Raw genomic sequence first — 19161 nt, 5'->3', positions numbered from 1 at the left:
ATGCAAAAAGAAGGGACATTGGGGATCTGATTGCCCCCTCGCCCGAAGGGGTGAGGGACCAACTGCCCCACAGTCCCCCGAACCGTGGACACCACCTATGGTGGGCCTCACTGAGGAGGACTGACGGAGCCTTGGGCCCTTCCCAACCATCTCTATAACAAAGCAGGAGCCCAGGGTATCCATGGTTGTGGACGGCCACCCAATATCTTTCCTCCTGGACACTGGAGCCACCTTTTCGGTCTTAAGGGAATATAAAGGCCCCACCACCTCCAGCAGCTCTTGTATAGTCAGGGTAGGAGGTAAACAAATCTTTCCCCAAAAAACCCCTCTTTTAACCTGCTGCCTTCAAGGCACTCAATCCGTTTTCTCCCATTCCTTTCTAGTCATGCCACAATGCCCCGTCCCCTTGTTGGGTCAGGACATTCTATCACGGCTTCAAGTCTCCATTACTTTGCCCCTGTCCTCTTCCTCTTCCCCTGTTTCCTTCCTCCTAGCGCTAGTTCAAGCCCAAGATCCTACTAATCCCACCCCTCCAAAAAGGTCCTTACCCATCCTGACACACCCTGTTAACCCGACAGTTTGGGACACTGCCAGTCCTGCTCTGGCCCAGTGTTCCCCTGTACGCATAAAACTAAAAGACCCTTCCAAATATATTTGTCAGGCTCAGTATTCATTAACCACAACAGCCCTCCTTGGGTTAAGCCCCATCATTCAACACCTGTTAAAAAAGGGGTATCTCCGTCCCACTCGCTCCCCTTTCAATACTCCCATACTCGCTGTAAAAAAACCTAATGGCGCCTTTCGTCTCGTCCAAGATCTCCGCCTTGTTAACGCCGCTGTCATTCCCATTCACCCCCTTGTATCAAATCCATACACTCTTCTTTCCAAGGTCCCAACGACCTCTACTCATTTCTCGGTTCTGGACTTAAAGGATGCCTTCTTTTCCATACCCCAGGAAACCGATACTCAGGACATTTTTGCCTTCACATGGACTGACCCCTACTCCCGCCACTCCGAACAACCCACTTGGACGGTCCTGCCACAGGAATTTCGGGATAGCCCTCATATTTTCAGGCAGACCCTAGCACAGGACCTCAAATCGTTTCATTTAAACCATCCAGAGTCGACCTTATTACAATATGTGGACGATCTCCTTCTATGCAGTCCTTCATGGGAACAATCCCAAGCTGACACTGCCCATTTGCTTAACTTCCTAGCGGGTAGAGGATATTGAGTGTCCCCCACCAAGGCCCAAATCTCCTTACCTTCTGTAACCTACCTTGGTTTTCTCCTCTCCCCGGGAAAGAAGGAAATCACCCTGGACAGAAAACAGTTTCTTACTGACCTGCCCATCCCCAAAACGAAAACAGAGATCCTATCTTTCCTGGGTCTAGCCGGATATTTCAGAGCATGGATCCCCAATTTCTCTTTGCTAGCCCGACCTCTGTATAATATGAGTAAGGGTCCTCCTGAAGAACCTTTACTCTCCTCACCTCAGTGCCCTTTTTTCAAGCTTCGGCAGTCCCTTCTAACAGCCCCTGCACTTCATCTCCCTGGTCTAACTAAACCCTTTTTCCTCTATGTTCATGAAAATACGGGCTCTGGGCATTCTAGGACAGAATTATGGCCCCTCCTTTGCCCCTGTAGCATACCTATCAAAACAGTTGGACCCCACTGTACGAGGCTGGGCACCCTGTCTAAGAGCCCTAGCAGCGGGGCAGTTACTGCATAAGGAGGCATCCAAATTAACATTTGGGGCACCTCTCACCATTCTCTCACCACATCACCTCAAAGACCTCCTTACCTATAAGGCTCTCCAATCCCTCCCACCTTCCAGAATCCTAACCCTCCTATCCTCGTTTCTGGAAAATCCTGCCCTATCCTTCACTACCTGCCCACCCCTAAATCCTGCCACCCTACTGCCTATACCAGATTCCCCCAACACCCCTTTGCATAGCTGCGTAGAAAGCCTTCAAAATTTTATACCTTACCGTTCTTCCATCACTGAGGGACCCCTGTCTCACGCTGATCTCACATGGTTCATGGATGGGTCCTCATTCAAGGAAGGAAACACTCATTACGCAGGGTATGCCATAGTCTCCCTTGATTCGGTTATAGAGGCCCAATCTTTACCCAAGGATACTACCAACCAGCAGGCCTAACTTATCGCCGCCACGCGAGCCTGCGTTCTAGCTGTAGGAAGAACTCTTAACTTATACACGGACTCCAAATATGTCTTTCGTATACTTCTCTCTCATGCCGCCATATGGAAAGAACGCGGTCTGCTTAACACCAAGGGTAACACAATCACCAACTCAGCTTTAATCTCCACATTAATTGAGGCATCCCATTTACCTTGTGAATTAGGAGTCATTCATTGCAGAGCCCACCAGAGGGACGATTCCCCAATCACTCGCGGGAATTGTAAGGCTGATCTCGCCACACGCACTGCGGCAATGCACCCACAGACACAAAACCAACTTCGCATTCTTCCATATGGCTCCCAGGGTTCACAGACACCCTCTCAGCCTCAACCGCCTAATGATGATAAGTCCTCTCTCTTTCGCTTGCTCCATGACCTGTTTCACTCTAGCCCCCAAGTTTTATCCCAGTTTTTACAAGCCTTCTCAATCACCCTATCTGACAAAGCCCTCTTGCAAAAAATTTCCTCCTCATGCACAATCTGCCAGCATACCAGTCCTAACACCCCTCTCAAACCTGGGCCAGACCCCTCCCACCAGGCCAGAGGTCTCACACCCGCGGCCGACTGGCAAGTTGATTTTACGCACATGCCTTCTGTCCGGCGCCTCAAATACCTCTTGGTGTTTGTTGATACCTTTTCAGGATGGGTAGAGGCATTCCCAACATCCAATAAAAAGGCCTCCACCGTAGCCCAGACTCTCCTTTCCCAAATCATCCCACGATTTGGGATGCCCGCTTCCATTCAATCTGACAATGGACCTGAATTTACCGCCCAGATAATACAAAAACTCTCCCAGTCACTCTCTCTCCCCTGGCACCTACATTGCCCTTACCGACCTCAGGCATCTGGAAAGGTAGAGGGAACCAACAGAACCTTAAAGGACATACTTACTAAATTGTCTCTGGAATTACACCTTGATTGGGTCTGTCTTCTACCTCTCGCCCTACTCAAGACCAGAGCTCTCCCAAAAAAGCCCTCCAATCTTTCCCCTTTTGAAGTCATGTATGGTAGGCCCCTCCTACCCCCGGGGATCACAGCAACTGAAGGACCCATACCACCCACCATGGCCTTACCCTTGCTCTCCCACCTTCGCATCGAATTATGGAAGTACCAGGACTGGCTACTTCCAGATCCGTCACTTTCCAAAAATAACCTTTCACTCAGCCCAGGCCAATTAGTATTCTACACTTCCCCGGAACCCCAAACCCCCCTAACCCCTAAGTGGGAAGGCCCATGTCCTGTCATCCTTTGCACTCCAACTGCTGCTAAACTTGCCCTGCCAGGTAATCATGTTACTCCATGGATTCATATTTCCAGGCTGAAGCCTTACACTCAGGATCCGCCCTCGGCCACCGAGAACTCCAATAACAAGCTGCAAAAGAACTTAACACAGCATCCTTTTAAGTGTATCCCTCATCCTACCAACCCTTTCAAACTCCGCCTATCTCGGACCTCAGCCTTACCCCCAATTCCAGAGACATGAAACTTCTCCTTGGCCTTCTCCCGTTCTTTTCATTTCACCCAGGGAGCTTTCAGGCCCCTCTGCTAGCTCCCCAAGGTCACCCATTTACACCTGGCAACAGATCATTTCTGAAACTCATCTTTCTCTCTCTCTCCCGGAAATTGTTTTCTCTCATGCGACCCCTCCTGGTGGCCGTCCCGTTAAACGCTTCCCTTCCTCAACCATTTATAACCACACCTTTGCCCCACCAGGCTCTTTCTTCTGGTGCAATGGAACCCTCTCTACCTCCATCCAGTCTAATCTTACTGTCCCATGCCTTCTTGTCACCATCGTCCCTCAACTCACTCTGTACTCCAATTCAGAACTGTTCTATCTTCTTCATCCACCCTTAAAACAAAAAGGGGCCGCCTTCCTCCCGATCATGGTTGGTATTTCCCTAACAACATCAGCTCTCAGAGCCAGCCTGTCGGGAGGAGCCGTAGGACACAGTTTATGGGCGGTCAAAGACATCAATACTAAACTTGAAGGGGCTCTAACTTCCACTGCCGAATCTCTTTCCTCTCTACAGAGACAAATCACCTCTTTAGCTCAGGTCACCCTTCAAAACCGTAGAGCACTAGACCTCCTCACTGCAGAAAAAGGAGGTACTTGCATCTTCCTTGGAGAAGAATGCTGTTATTCCTCATAACCTGCCTTTTCTTGCCCTGCATCATTCTTCAAGCCCAAGTGGGAAAAATTTCTAATCAGGCCTTTAACCAGCTTTTACTTAGAAACTACCAGCTCCTAGATACTGATGAACCCCTCGCCTCATCTTGTGAGCGCCTCAGCCGATGCTGAAGAGGTACCATCTTACAGAGGAAACGCATCCTACACACCCTCGCCACCGACGCCTGGTTGCCCCCTCCAGTCTCCGACTACAAACAATGGAACCAGTGCATGTGCAACTTGTGGCTTCAAGGAACGTTTATGGACTTCTCCCCTTTTGAAATTACTTGTTTCTCCACCCTCCTTTGGGGTTTCATAATGGGTATTTATGTACCTTCCTCCCTTTGCCCCCCCCCCCACAACTCCCCAGTTCAGCAGGAAGTAGTAGCTCGATGACTTCAACATCCCCTTTCCTAAAACAAGAAAAAGGGAGGAATGTAAGAACCCAAATGCCCCAAGGGATCACACCCTGATCACATAAGCCCTTTTCGGCTGCACCCCATCATGGCGCTGGTTGCCCTTCTCTTCCACCTTCTCCTTCCCACCAGCGCGAATCGCACGCCAATCAGCTCCCCCCAAGCCCCATGCGGTATGCTAAATAGGGATTGTATTTTAAACCAATCAGCTTTCCCTTCAAGCCCTATATATATGTGTGTGTGCTGCCTATAAAATGAGCTCTCTCCGGTGGATCGTCGATCGTCAACTGGTGTCAACTCGTCCTTTCATATTTTAATATTCAAATTTATATTTTCCATATTCCTACCAAATGATCTAATTTTAAACTGATGCATTACATAACTAAATGGGGATGATAGACAAAAAATTCCCCATTTCTATTTATAATAAAGTTGTAACAGGTGTTTCCTTACGTCATGCAAGGGTCTGCTCAAGTGCCACCTCCTCCCTCTGCTTCATGTTTCTTTTTACAGTATATTGTGTCACATACCTACTTGCTGTCGTACTGCACTGCCTGCTGTTAGGTTGTCAGTGTTGTGGAGGGTGAGAATGTTTCCCTTTATTCTCTGGTGTTCACTTTTGCAGTCAGTGCTTGGCACATGGCAGGGACTCAAAAAAAAGTTTTTTCAGTGAAGGCATGAGTGAATGCATGAATTTTCTTATCCTCAAAAAAAGTTTCATCTATTAGACTGATTAATGTAACATGGTCTATTGAGTTGTAAACCCCAAAGGTGTCCTCAGCTTCTCCTCCTCAACTTTCTAGTTCATACTGGGCAATAAACCTTACCAGTCACACCCTCTCAGTGTCTTGTGGATTCATTCTCTCTTTTGTCACAGCCCTAGTTTACCCTTACGTCATCTTAGACTAGACTTTGACAATGGCCTTTTTAAAAAAATTGTAAAACACACAGAGGAAGATTTACCTTCATAACCATTTTTAAATGTGCAGTTCAGTGGCGGTAAATGTTTTCACATTGTTTTGCATGCTTGATAGGCCCTTATCTGGTGTTACCTGACTTTCCTGGTCAGATTTCTATTGCAGCCTTATCTGTGGGCTTATCATAATTACTTGCTTTTCTATTAGCATATGAACTCTTCGAGGACAAAGAAGGAATCTTACTAGTTCACTATCCTCAACACCTACCAGAATCAGTATTGGAACAGAATAGATGCTCAGCTAATGTCAGACACTTACTGCATGTCCTTAAGATGTTATCTCTGTTGATACTTTAGACAACAGACTGGTTCAGTTGACTGAGAGTGATGGTGTGCCACAGCGGGATGTGCTTGGTGGGCAGGATGATGGGGTGAAGCCTTTGGGAGATTGTGCAGTGAAGACACTCCTCTGTGCTCAGTGGCAGCACTGGGCTCGGTGACTACCATTGCTTCTGCTTTTTCGGAAATATTTTTTACAGTGGTAAAATACACATAACATAAAACTTAACCATCTTAATCATTTTTTTCAAGATAAATATTTTATTATAATTTAGAAAATGAAAATTAATGCAAAAAAATCCATTATATTAGGTTCCTGTTGCTTCTCTAACAAATTGCCACAAATTCAGCAGCTTAAAACAACACAAAATTATCCTCTTACAGCTCTGGAAGTCAGAAGTCAGAACGGAGTCTTGCGAGGCTAAAATCCGGGTGTCAGCAGGGCTGCTTTTCTTTCTGGAGATTCCAAGGAGCTTCTGCTTCCTGCCTCTCCCCCTTCTAGAGGCTGTTGGCTGTCTTGTAGCCTCATCACTTTAGTCTCTGCTCTGTCTTCACCTCTCCTCCATCTCTTCTGTGGTCAAATTTCCCTCTGCCTCCCTCCTACTAGGACTCTTATAGTTACATTGGGCCCACCCAGATAATCCAGCATAATCCTCCACCCTTAGCCTAATGACATCTACAAAGTCCCCTTTACTGTGTAAAGTAACAGGTTCCAGGGAGTAGGACATCATTGGTGAGGAGGGGGGTATTATTCAGCTGACCATGTCCATAATAAATAAAATATCAATATTTGAAATAAGGACAGGATGCGTGGGTGAGATGAAGGTGAGGTACTCTCAAGGTCTGTGCAAGAGTGGGGGCTGATCCTGTTTTTATTTAAAATTTGATATTTCGTTCATGGATTTTTTTTTTGTATTAATTTTTATTCTTTTAAAAAATTTTTTTTGAATCATATTTGATTATACATATTTTGGGGGTTCAACGTTGACATATGTTGATCAAAGAAATATTACTAGCATATATGTTATTACAAATCATTTTCTTTATGCCCCTTATCCAATCTCTCCCTATCCTCTTCACCCTCCCTCCTTCTCCCTCTAATTATCCTAGATTTCTTCTCTCCTTCTGAAAGAATAATGGTTACTCTTTTGACTTGTTACCTAGATGATCTGTCCAATGCTGAGAGGTGTGATCAGATCCCCCAATATTATCATAGAGCAGATGCTTCTTCTGTCACTCTGGAATGGGCTCTGTGGAGAGAGACATCCTTTTCTTTTCTTTGGTCTCTGCTGGTGACTCTCCTTGTGTCAGTGCACTCCAGTGGCTGGTGGACCATCTGTGTGGTGGTTGTAGTGTCTAGCTGCTTTCACAGCAGCTGTGGTTATTGTGGTGGCTGTGGCGGGCCACCCACATGGAGGTGATGTTTTTGGCATGCTCCTTGGTGCTGGCAGTGTGCCTGGTTGTGGGGGGGGGGGTCCAGTCCCCAGTTTCATGCCTCAGGGCCCCGGGTGGGCCCCCAGGTGCTGGCAGTGTGCCTGTTGTGGGAGAGGGGTTTGATCCCTGGCTCCATGGCTGAGGAACCCAGGCAGACCCCGAGGCGCTGGTGGTGTGCCTAGTTGTTGGGGGGGGGTCTAGTCCCTGGCTCCACGCCTCAAGTCCCTGGGCAGGCCCCGAGGTGCTGGCGGTGTGTGAGGGGAAGGGGGTCTGGTCCCCCGATCCATGCCTCAGGACCGGGGGTGGGGCTGGTACTAATTTTTTGTCCTTTGTTTACTTCTAAAATGGGGGAACTTCCTGTGGGGACCAACTTGAGCTCTGTGGTTGAGTTAAATTGCTGCTTTGCTGTTGATTATGCAGCTCAGGTTTTAATGGTTGACTTTATAGGTACTTCTGGCTCTCCAGAGACCTGGTGCACCTGGGTTGTGTAGACACTGATCTGTGCCTGAGTCTTTTCATCAAACTGCACCCCATGCAATTCTATATTCCTGACCAGTCTCCTCTGAGTGGTCCTTTGATGATTAGGGTGCCAGTCAGCTGCCCTTGCTGTGTCCCAGTGTTCCCCCAGTGCACCACCCGAGCTGCAGACACTTCCCATGGGACGGGCTGTGTGCTGGTCCCTTGTGATGACTCACCAGACTCTGACTGGCTCCTTTTTTTCAGTTGTTGGGCTTCTCCTATGTGGGTCCACGGGAACGCTATTAGTAGTCTTGCTGTCCTGGTGGCCACCAAGCAACTTCATCTGCAGGGCACAGCTGCAGCTTTTGCTGGCTCCTGCTCTGTGTGCTCAGCAGCTCCAGCCTTAAAGCGGCCGCAGCACAAAATGATCAGAGTGGTTTTTTCTTTTTGTCATCATGGCTTCTCCCACTTTCATACACTCCATAGGTCTCTCCTCCTTTTCCCCTGCACTCTAGCAGCCCCAGCGTGGCTGTTTTTGCTTTTTTATAGTTGTAAATTGGTTGATTTGTGGGAGAGAGTGATGCTGGGACTGTCTATTCCGCCATCTTGACTGGAAGCTCCCATCTTAATCATTTTTAAGTGGATAGTTCAGTGATATTAAATACAGTCATGATGTTGCACGACCATCACCACCATCCATCTTCATTACTCTTTTTATCTTGTAAAAATGAAACTCTGTTCCCATTACATAGTAATTCCCCATTCCCCCTCCCCAGCCCCTGGCAACTGCCATTCCACTTTCTATCTCTGTGGTTTTTGAGTATTCTAAGTGTACCTCATGTAAGTGGAATTGTACAGTATTTGTGCTTTTATGACTGGCTTATTTCATAATGTTCTCAAGGTGCATGATGATGTAGCATGTTGCAGAATTTCCTTCCCTGTTTAAGGCTGAGTAATACTCCATCGTGTGATTATACCACAGTTTACTTACCTGTGCATCTGTTGAGAGACACTTGCATTGCTTCCATGTTTAGCTCTTGTGAATGATACCATTATGAACATGTGTGTACAAAATCTCTTTGAGACCTTGATTTCAATTCTTTTGGGTATATCCAGAAGTGGAATTGCTGGATCATACTGTGTAATTTTGTTTTTAACTTTCTGAGGAACTGCCATACTGTCTTCCACAGTGGCTGTACCAGTTTACATCCCACCAACAGCACACACGGGTTTCAATTTCTCTGCATTCTCACCAAAACTTCTTATTTTTTGGTTTTTTTGATAGTCATCATCTTAATGATATGAGGTGTTATGTCATTGTAGTTTTTTTTGATCTGCATTTCTCTAATGATTAGCGATGTTGAGCATCTTTTCATGTGCTTATTGGCTGTTTGTGTATCTCCTTTGGAGAAATGTCTTTTCAAGTCCTTTGCCCATTTTTGAATCTGGTTGTTTTTTAGTTGTTGAGTTTTAGGAGTTCTTTTTATATTCTGGATATTAATTCCTTATTAGATATATGATTTCCAAGTATGTTCTCCCATTCTGTGGGTTTCCTCCTAACTCTGTTGAATACTGTCTTCTGCTGTGCAAAAATTTTTAATTTTCATGAAGTCCAATTTTTCTATTTTTTCTTTTGTTGCCTGTGCTTTTGGTGTCATATCCAAGAAATCATGGCTAAATCCAATGTTGTGAGGCTTTTGCCCTGTTTTACTTTACAAGTTTTATTGCTGTATGTTTTACATTTAGGTCTTTGATCCATTTTGAGTTACTTTTTGTATATGGGGTTAGGTATGAACTTCATTCTCTTGCATGGGAACATCCAGTTTTCCTAGCACCTTTCATTGAGAAGGCTGTCCTTTCGCCATTGAACGGTCTTGGCACTCTTGTCTAAGATCACTTGACCATATATGTGAGGGTTTATTTCTGGGTTCTGCATTCTGTGCCATTAGTCCATTAGTCTTTATGTCAGTACTACACTGTTTTGATTACCGTAGCTTTGTCGTAAGTTTTGAAATCAGGTCGTGTGAGACCTCCAGCTTTGTTCTTCCTTTTCAAGTCATTGCTTAATTGTAACCATCAGCTTGGCTCTATCTAGCTCTGCTTCCTGTTCCATCCATATTCCAGGGCAGAAGGTGTCTAATGGTGTCATGGAAATCTCTGCACCATTTACACCTGGAAATGTGCCTACGGAGAGCTGCTAGGGCAGGGGGAGGATGTGGAGACACGTCCCCACTCTCCCTGCATCTCTCTTCTCGTTCGCATAACGTGCACAATTGCTCAGCAGTCCTGCTTTCCTCTTAACTTCAAGTCTCTGTTGTTTATTTGGTGTCCAGCATCATTTTATAGTTGTTCACTAGAGTAGAAGTCCCCAGAGTGGGGCCTGCAAGACAAGCCTGTTGAGTATGGCAAGAACATATGAGATCAGCTGCTAAAAACAATCAGGAAGCAATTAAACGTTGTTCATATTTAATATCTAGTTTGACATCTTATGTATAAATTACATATATTACATATTGGAGGTTTGTGATTTAAATTTTTTTATTGATCAAAAAACTTGTCAGAATTCTAAAGCATTTTTTTGCTAGATTATTTGTTCCTGTGGAGCTTTATCCTTTAATTAATTTTTAATTGAACTTAAATTCATTGCGTTTCTGTGGTGTGTTAAACGCTGAGAACACCAGAGCTGCTCAACACACTAATATTCAAGAAAGGTATGCTACTTTTTTGTAGGCGATAGTAATATTGTCATTTTGGAGTAACTATGCTAGTCAAAAACAGTCTTACAGTCCCTAGTATTTAGGACAGCAGAAGAGATGCCTCTTCTACACATTCCATTTGTGCCCAGGGCCAGCAGAAGGTCAGCTCTCCAGGGAGGCACAGGATGACCGTTTCCAGGATTCAAGGGTAGGGGAGGGTCTGCTGTTCTTGGGTACCATGCGTTAATTTACAACCCTCCAGGCACAATGAGATATTGAGGTGGTATTCTAGGATGAGAATTTGCTCTTTTCAAAATGCTTATTTTATATGCGAATATGTGGTAAGTCGGAAATTTAACATTTAATTGATTGACATTCTAAATCTAAAAAATGTTATTTTAAGAACCAACTCCACCTTTATCCTACATTTTGTTTATGGATATTAATTGCTTTTACTATGAATATGTTATCAGTGAAAACATTAAAAAATTTGTAACAGACTTAAATACAGCTCTTGTTATGTAAGTTAGGGACTGTTCTAAGCACTTTACAAATATCAACTCCATTTCATATCAACCCTAGAAGATCCATACTGTGGTTGTCCTACATGGTGGATATGTACAGTGAGGAAGGGGTTATGTGGCTTGCCCAAGCTCACACAGCTAGTAGGTAGCAGAGCCAGGATTTAATCTAGATGGGCTCCAATCTGTGCTGATAATTGCAACACTATGTCACCCACAGAGTAAGTCCATTATGGTAAGGTGACATTCATGCTATATGTAAAAAACTTAAAACACCCAGCATTACACAGGATGAGGACGTACAGCTTGAATGCCTGTAAAAAGAGAAGTTATCATTACCTTTGTAAATCCATCGATCAGTGTGTTTCTCTGATACTGGTATCATGTCAAGCTTGGTGTTTTGTATTTCATGACCATTCAGTAAATGTTAGTTCAATAAATGAATGAAGAAACGATGACCTAAGCCCTCAGTTTCTTCGGGAAATAGATTTTACTGGAGATGGGTCCTTGTTCACATTTCACCTAATAAGATGGCCTCAGCCAGTGTTCTAGCTGCAGCAAATTAATTTTTAAAAAAATGCCAATCAAAAATATTCTGCCTCAAGATTTGTACTTTTGTTTCTTGTGCCCTCTAAATTGCATAGATACACACATGGAAGCAATTTAATTATATTAACAAATTTTAAAAACATATTTGACCACTTAGGATTAAAGAAAATGGGGCCTCAGTGCACAAAGACATGGCACTTTGCACAGGGGAAAAGAAAGGGTTACACTTTCTATCCCTCTGTGGTTTTAGTTACAGAAGAATTTCTTTTTTCTTTTTGTTTTTTAAAATTTATAAATAATAGACATATACTTCTCACAGTTCTGGAGGCTGGGAAGTTGAAGATCAAGGCACCAGCAGATTCCGTGTCTGGTGAGGGCTGCTCTCTGCTTCCAAGATGGTGCTTCTTGCTGTGTCCTCATGCGGTAGAAGGCAGAAGGGCAAAAAAGCAGCAAAATTTCTTTATTTGATTCACTTCAATAAGTAATTTCCAACTGCCTGCTATGAACAAGACACTATCCTGTGTTCTTCAGGGAGATGCCAAGGTTAATTGGATATGGTGTACACCCACAGGGTCTTATAACCCTTCTGTGAATTTTGCTAGACAGCCCTGGTAGAGAGAGGTAAAATAAGCATATTAATAACTGTGATACAAGCCATATTTGGTAGATGTCACAGGAGAGGAACAAATACAGTGCCTCAGGAACTCGGGGTGGGAGGGAAGAGGGAGATGCCTTTTGGGGTCTGGTAGTAAGTAAAGACTTTCATGATGGAGGTAGTGTTTGCCATCATATAGGGAAGGCAGGATTTTGCGAGGCATATGTTAAGAAGGGCGTGTGGACATTTTCTAGTTGAAGGAACTGTGCAGGCAAACACAGATGAAGGAACCTGTGGGCGTGTTTTGGGGAACATCACAAATTCAGGCTGGGTTGGAATAAGAGGCACTCGTGAGAGGGGCAGCAGGAAAGAACTCTGAGCTGGAAGGTCAGGGCCAGGTTTGTTTGGGTAACAAAAGATTTTTGGTTTATTCAACAAATATTTATTGAGCGCCTATTCAGGACACATGTCCCTGCCCTTGTGGAATTCACGGTTCTCGTGGAGAGTACTCTCTCCACAAAACAACGAAGTAAAGTGTGAGCTGTTTTGCTGTGGGGCCTGTTGAGCTGGGAGGGGCCCTCGGTGCTCACAGCGGTGCGGGAGTGAGAGCCCAGGGCTCCTTGGATCAGCTGGCAGCTCTGGGCACAAAAAGTAGTTGGATAGAAGGCCTGGTGAGTGTGGTGCTCCCCTGGTGTTGATGCTGGTGGTGGGGAGGGAGCTGGGGTCTTCCCCTGGTGTTGATGCTGGTGGTGGGGAGGGAGCTGGGGTCTTGGCAGAAGCACTCAGAGCCTGTGGTGAAGTAGAGGCTCTTGGGCTCCCTTTGGACTCCTTTCAGGCAGTAGTGAATTTATATTCCATGTTCATAGTTGTACAAGTACTTTGGCACATTAATAGGGTTGAAAGGGTTAGAGTTTTTCCTAGCAGCGTTATGTAATGAATAAACATCTCTCCTGTGCGTCTAGACTCCTTGGGAGAACCGAGAAGACAGTAAGTCACTCAAAACATTTCGTGTTTTTTGGTTCAGATGAGGAGCTTCGCTACAGAACCTGGTGACACACGTGTTTCTCAGCTGAGAACACACATCACAGTCACCCAAGGAACTTGAAAACATACAGGGGCAGGCTATAGTTCCAGCCTACTTAATTAGAATATCTGATTGGGTTAGGGGCTATTAGATGAAAATATGTTTGAGGACTGCGTTTAGTAAGCACCTCGTGGGGGTTCACCTGGCCATGATGGTGAGCCAGTGGGACAGTCCCTGCCCTTGGTGTGGTGGGCAACAGCCATGCCTCATTCTGTATGTGAGGGAAGGTGCTGTGCCAGTTCTCAAGCTCCTTTCTTGTGCAAGTTCTTTTAATTACTGTCAGAATTTGTTGACTCCTTCACCTAAGGGCTGTTTGTCTGTTTGGGCTGATTACTTGGTGAGGAAATTTTAGATACAGATGCAAAATCAGTTCACGTGGTGCGATTCAGTAAAGATGAAAGCCTGGACGTTTGCACTCCCTGGTCCCCCTTCCTGGTGAGCTGCAGGGAATATGAACAGATCGAACCAGCTGCTTATGGTAAAGAGGATGTGTCATTTCCATAGTCGTTAAGGGCAGGTGCTAGTTGTGCTACTCATGACTTTGGGCAAGTTACCTATCCTTTCTGGAACTCTGTTTCATCTGTAAAATGGGGATAATAACAGTGGCCACCCCATGAAATTGTGATAATTAATTGAAATATTTATAAAGCTGTCAGTATCTGGCATGTAATTATCTCTCAGTAAGTGTGAGCTATTGCTATCTCCGCTTCTATGCTTCTGCTACTATTACTAAAACTACTACAACTGCTACTACATTATTACTGCTACTGCTGCTACTACTGCTTCTACTAGTACTCTGATGACGTTGACTTTTTGTTCAAGGTAGCATCACTGTTAGGTATGGAAAGCGATATATAGCCATTGTCATTTAATCCTCACGAATGCTCTGGGAAATAGGTATTTTTCTTGTCATTTTCCAGGTTGGGGATCTGAGGTTAAGATATTCTCCCTAGGCTGCAAAGGTAACTCAGTCTGTCTTATGCCAAAATCAGTGTTCTTTTCCCCTACAACATGCTAGCTTCTTATTTCTGTAACTTATTAAGGGACTAATGAGATTAATTTAGCAGTGGCTGATTGAATCTTGTTTAGCTTGCTGTCAAGGGTTAATAAAATTTTTGGCCTTTATGGGATTCTATTCAACAAATTATACATGTAGAGTAGTTCAAATGTAAATTCAGAATTTGTTGAAAGTGTCGGTTAGTCCTTGAATTTGAATTATGTACATTATATTTCCAGAATTACAACATATTCTATTTCCTGCTCTAGAATGCTCATAAAAGTCACTCACTCTGTCCTCCTCTGCCCCTCACCCCCAATCCTCATAGAAAACAACCATTTCAGGATGGTATGAGTACAGTTCTTTTAAAACTGTAGCCTGCACCAAGTTAAGCATAACTTTAAAATATAAATTTTTGCTGTAGAATTTTCCCCTAAAATCCTTCAGTGCACATTGCTGTTTTTTTTTTTTTTTTTTTTTTTTTTTGTCTAACAGGAATTCTACTTTTGATGCACAGTATGTAACTGATCAGACATGAGGTGGACTTAGAATGCATGTGATGGAAGCTTGGCTCTGAATTGAGGCTGGGTCTGGTGGGCCTCCAGCAGCCTGAGTGATGGCCTCTCAGGTGCAGGCGGTGACTCTCACACTGGTAGGCCATGGCTCTGGGCAGCTGCTCTCACCCCTCAGCTGGATCTTTCCTGTTTTTGCCTCCTTCACACCTGAGCGAGTAAATCAGTGAGCAAATAGCATATGCTGGACCACTTGTGTTTTGTTATGTTTTCAAGGGAGTCTGTAGTGTTGCCTCCCCCTGGAAGAATCCAGGCTTTTCACATTCTGCCCCATTTTTCTGACTGCAGCTCTTTCCAGTACACGTTTCCTGGCGTAGAAGTGGGGATGGCATTTGGAATGCACAATTAAAATAAATGACTTTGAAACTAACTTTCCTACCCTTGAATTATGACTAGATAGATTGTCCTGTGTATGATTCCTTTGTTTCAAGGGAGGGATGGGTTTGGATGGTGGCTAGAGGTAGAGGGAGTTTGAGAGTTAGGTGGAGACTGGTGGGGAGGGCCCCATAAGACTATAGAGTTTTTAGTCCCACTCTTTAACAGTGGAGCCATTAAGAGTTTTTATTGGCAAATGAATTAATGTAAGTAATATCATTTAATGAAGCATAGTCTCTTCTCAGATGATGTTCAAACTTAGCTTGCATTTTTTGTTTTAAAGATCCATTTCTGATCTCCCCGCCCCCACATTTTTCCTTGAAAATCCCTCACTATCCCTCTCCTTAGATCTTTCATCTTATCATGTAATAAAGCATATAGGGGTGCATCTGTGAGCCATGGAGGAGCCCAAGGGAAGCGGGGGGGTGGCGGTCATCTCTGTGTCAGTTTGTAAAGAAGGCAGGATCGACTTTTTATCTTTTCTTTTAGCTCTTGCAAATCCTTCTTCATTTCATCCACTTGGACCCCCAGGGGTTTTCCTGCTGTTGCCAAACAGCTTTGATCACCACCACCTGGTGGCCCACCCTGTCCTAACCCCACAGGACGGCTCCTTCAGGATCTGCCCGTTTGGTTGGTCTTTTTCTCCAGTTATGGCCTGTCTGTTTTCTTATTTCTCTACCCTCTGTCTGCGGATACCTGTGATTTAATCTGATAAAATTACTTTCTTTTATTGCCTATTTGACTAATAGCCAACTAGGTGCTACAATCCCTGAAGCCAGGGATCATGACTTCTTATACCTAGCAATAAGTGCCACATTGTCTAATCCAACTTAATCCTAGCATCCTTGGAAGTTCATCTGGCTCGGGAAGAGTGGAGAGCCTGGCTTGAGGACCTTTAAAGATTATATATAAATAAGAGAAAACAGAAAATATCCTAAAACGGCGCTCACCTGAGGAGGTTATTTGTTTGTTTGCTTTATTTTGAGTTTATAATTGCTATAAGAAATCTGAGGTTTTAGGAGTTTTGAAAATCGCTAAGGTCTGCAGGTGATTTTTCCAGACTGATGATCTTTCCCATCATTTGGCCACTATACAGGAAGCATTTGGTGTAGTTTTATTGCTTATTTGAAGTAGTAAACAATTAAAATTTTTCTTTTGGTAAGAAATGCTCCATGTCCAATTTAAGTTTATTTTTCCGCATTCACTAGGCATTTTAGATGTTTATGCCCTTTCTGGTATAGAAATAAATGAAAGTTATTCATATAATCCCAAATCAAAATGTGATTTTGAGCAAATGTACCACTTGATTTATGCTTATTAGATTGCCCTGTGTGAGATTTCATTTTTTCAGGAGAAGGAAAGAGATTGTTGAATATAAGTATTTACTTGATAGTTTAAATATCGTTAAAAAATGGCATAGGTTTGGTTTTCAGGTTTGCATTTTTGTAAGCTAAAATGATTAAAGAATAAAGCTAAGCTTCATAAGAAAGCCGGTAAAGTGAACGGTTTTAAAGCACCTGGCCCAGCAGCAGAGATGGAGTCCTGGCACAGACTCTCAGTGGTTGTGTGTCATTGGGCAAGTTAATAACCTCACTAAACCTTATTTATCCATATTTAATGTGAGGCTAATGACAGTACCTGCCTCATGGAGTTTTTGTGAGGATTGAATGAGATACTGTATGTAAAATACTTAGCTCAATAGTGAGTGGTGTGTAAATGTTGGCAGTCTCACTTTGCTGTTATTACTATAGATGTATTCATAAAACTACGCTGACAGCATTTCTGAAATGTCGAATTATTGTAGTTCTGGAAGTAATGGATATAAAAGCTGCATCAGACAATTCTTGTTTCTGTAGCCAAGTCACATTTAAAAAATCAAAATTGAAAAAAAATAGTTCATTGAGATTAACTTTATTCATAAAATGTTTTTCCTACCTAGACATAAACATGGTACGTAATTTAAAATAAAAATAATCCTTGAAAACTGTCTCTATAAGTATTTTTAGAATTGTACAATTTAAACATTCTTCTTTCATATTCATGTAAAAATCTTTAATGTCTTACAGGGTTACATTGTTAGATCTTATGATAGCCAAGATAGTGGGTGATGAACCCCTGACCAAGGATGACATTCCTGTGTTTTTGCGCCATGCTGAGCTGATTGCAAGTGCCTTTGTGGATCAGTGCAAGATTGTGCTCAAGTTGACCTCTGAGCAGCATACTGATGATGAGGTAAGGAGACAGATTTTGTAATCTCAGCAATGTCCTCTATGAAAATTCTTTTTGAAGAGCTTTAAAAAATATTACATAAGTAATGTATCCTTATATTAAAATAGTTAGAAAATTCAGATAGGGGGGAAAATGCCCTTATTCCTATCATCCACAGGTAATTCCTTTAAAAAAAAAATTCGGGTTAATATTTTTCTCCAGGCAGATACCATCAAATATATGCATGCATGCACAGACACTTGCACATGCATCTATTAAAGGTGGAGTCACTCTATGCCATCTATTCGTAAGTTCCCATTTTTTCTTCTGAATGTAATCACTATGAGGGCAGAAATTTTAACTTATGTTTGTAGTATGTACATAGTAGGCATTTAGCAAATATTTGCTGAATGAATAAATACATTGTGAATGTCTTTACAAAATACCAGTATAACATTCCAAGTAAAGAATTTACCATAATTTATTTGTCCAGCTTCCTATAGTTGGACATTTAGTCTGTTCTTACAGTATATGTCTTTATAGTTACATCTTTGCACATTTCCATAGTTATTAACCTAGGACATAATCTTAGAAGTGGAATTGTTGGGTATAAGGGTGTACAGATTTTTAAAGCCTTTGATGCACTTTTCAAATTGCCTTCTAGAAAGTTTGTTTCTTCTATCCCCTATGGGAGATTCATAATCACACACCATCCTGGTTAACTACTTCAAGTATTTTTTTAAAAATTTTCCTCAAGGCTACTCTATATCATTCAGGTCTTGTCATCACTAAGGGCATGGAAGCTAGCTTAGAGTAGTTCTGTTTCCCTCTTCCTCACTAAAGAATTTCTCTTTGTTTTTTATGTTCCTCCTCCTTTCCCTTTTGTCTCAAAGTTAGAATTGTTCTTTCTCTGGAATACTACTTAGCAGTAAAAAGGAATGCACTTCTGATACAGTAGCAGGGATGAATCTCAAAAGTACTGAGTGAGAGAAGCCAGACAGACTAGAGAACACTCTGATTCCATTTCTGGGAGATTCTATAGCAGGCCAAACTTACCGGTAATGACAGAAAACAGATCACATGTCACCTGGGGCTGGAAGTGAAGGGGTGACATTGATTGTGAGGGTCATGAGGGAACTTTCTGGGTAGTAGAAATGTTATACATAGCTGTATACCTTGACACAACTCTATACTGTACAGTTAACGGTGGATCTACAATATTTTATTGCATGTAAATTACAACTCTAAAAGGTTGATTTAAACATCTTTTAAAAAAAATAGGTCATTTGTTTGCTGATAGGAATGATCAGGTAGAGAGGGAGTAGTTGATGCTGGAACCACTGTTAGCAGACAGGTGAGACCAGGTGGGAGGGGTTGGAATCCAGAGTGGACACTGCAGACGGGAAGGCAGAGAGTGTGATACCTAGCCGGAGGGGGGAAGGCAGAGTGTGTGGTACCTAGCCGGAGCATTGCCTGGAGGGCGATGTGTGATAATGTGAAATGTAAATGTGCGTCATGCTTGTGGCTGTTGTGTCATGAGCGTGTACTTCCTTCTTTTGTGAGTACACTTTTGTTCAAGGCTGCTGTGCTGTTGATTTCTGTGCCATGTCACACAGACCACGTTAGGTTT

General features: G+C 43.3%; 1 protein-coding gene across 1 annotated transcript in view; it reads left to right on the top strand.

Annotated features, from left to right (window-relative positions):
* ATXN10 (ataxin 10) overlaps positions 1–19161 on the top strand; it is a 180358-nt gene that overhangs the window by 58930 nt on the left and 102267 nt on the right. Inside the window, exon 7 of the mRNA XM_063075977.1 lies at positions 17390–17555. Coding sequence (XP_062932047.1) covers positions 17390–17555 — 166 coding nt within the window. The remainder of the gene's footprint in view (positions 1–17389; positions 17556–19161) is intronic.

The sequence above is a fragment of the Cynocephalus volans genome, chromosome 12 (genome assembly GCF_027409185.1).
Source record: "Cynocephalus volans isolate mCynVol1 chromosome 12, mCynVol1.pri, whole genome shotgun sequence".
In the NCBI taxonomy this organism is placed as follows: Eukaryota; Metazoa; Chordata; class Mammalia; order Dermoptera; family Cynocephalidae; genus Cynocephalus; species Cynocephalus volans.
Note: the sequence above shows the minus strand (reverse complement) of the source record. Positions and strands in the feature narration are given on the sequence as shown.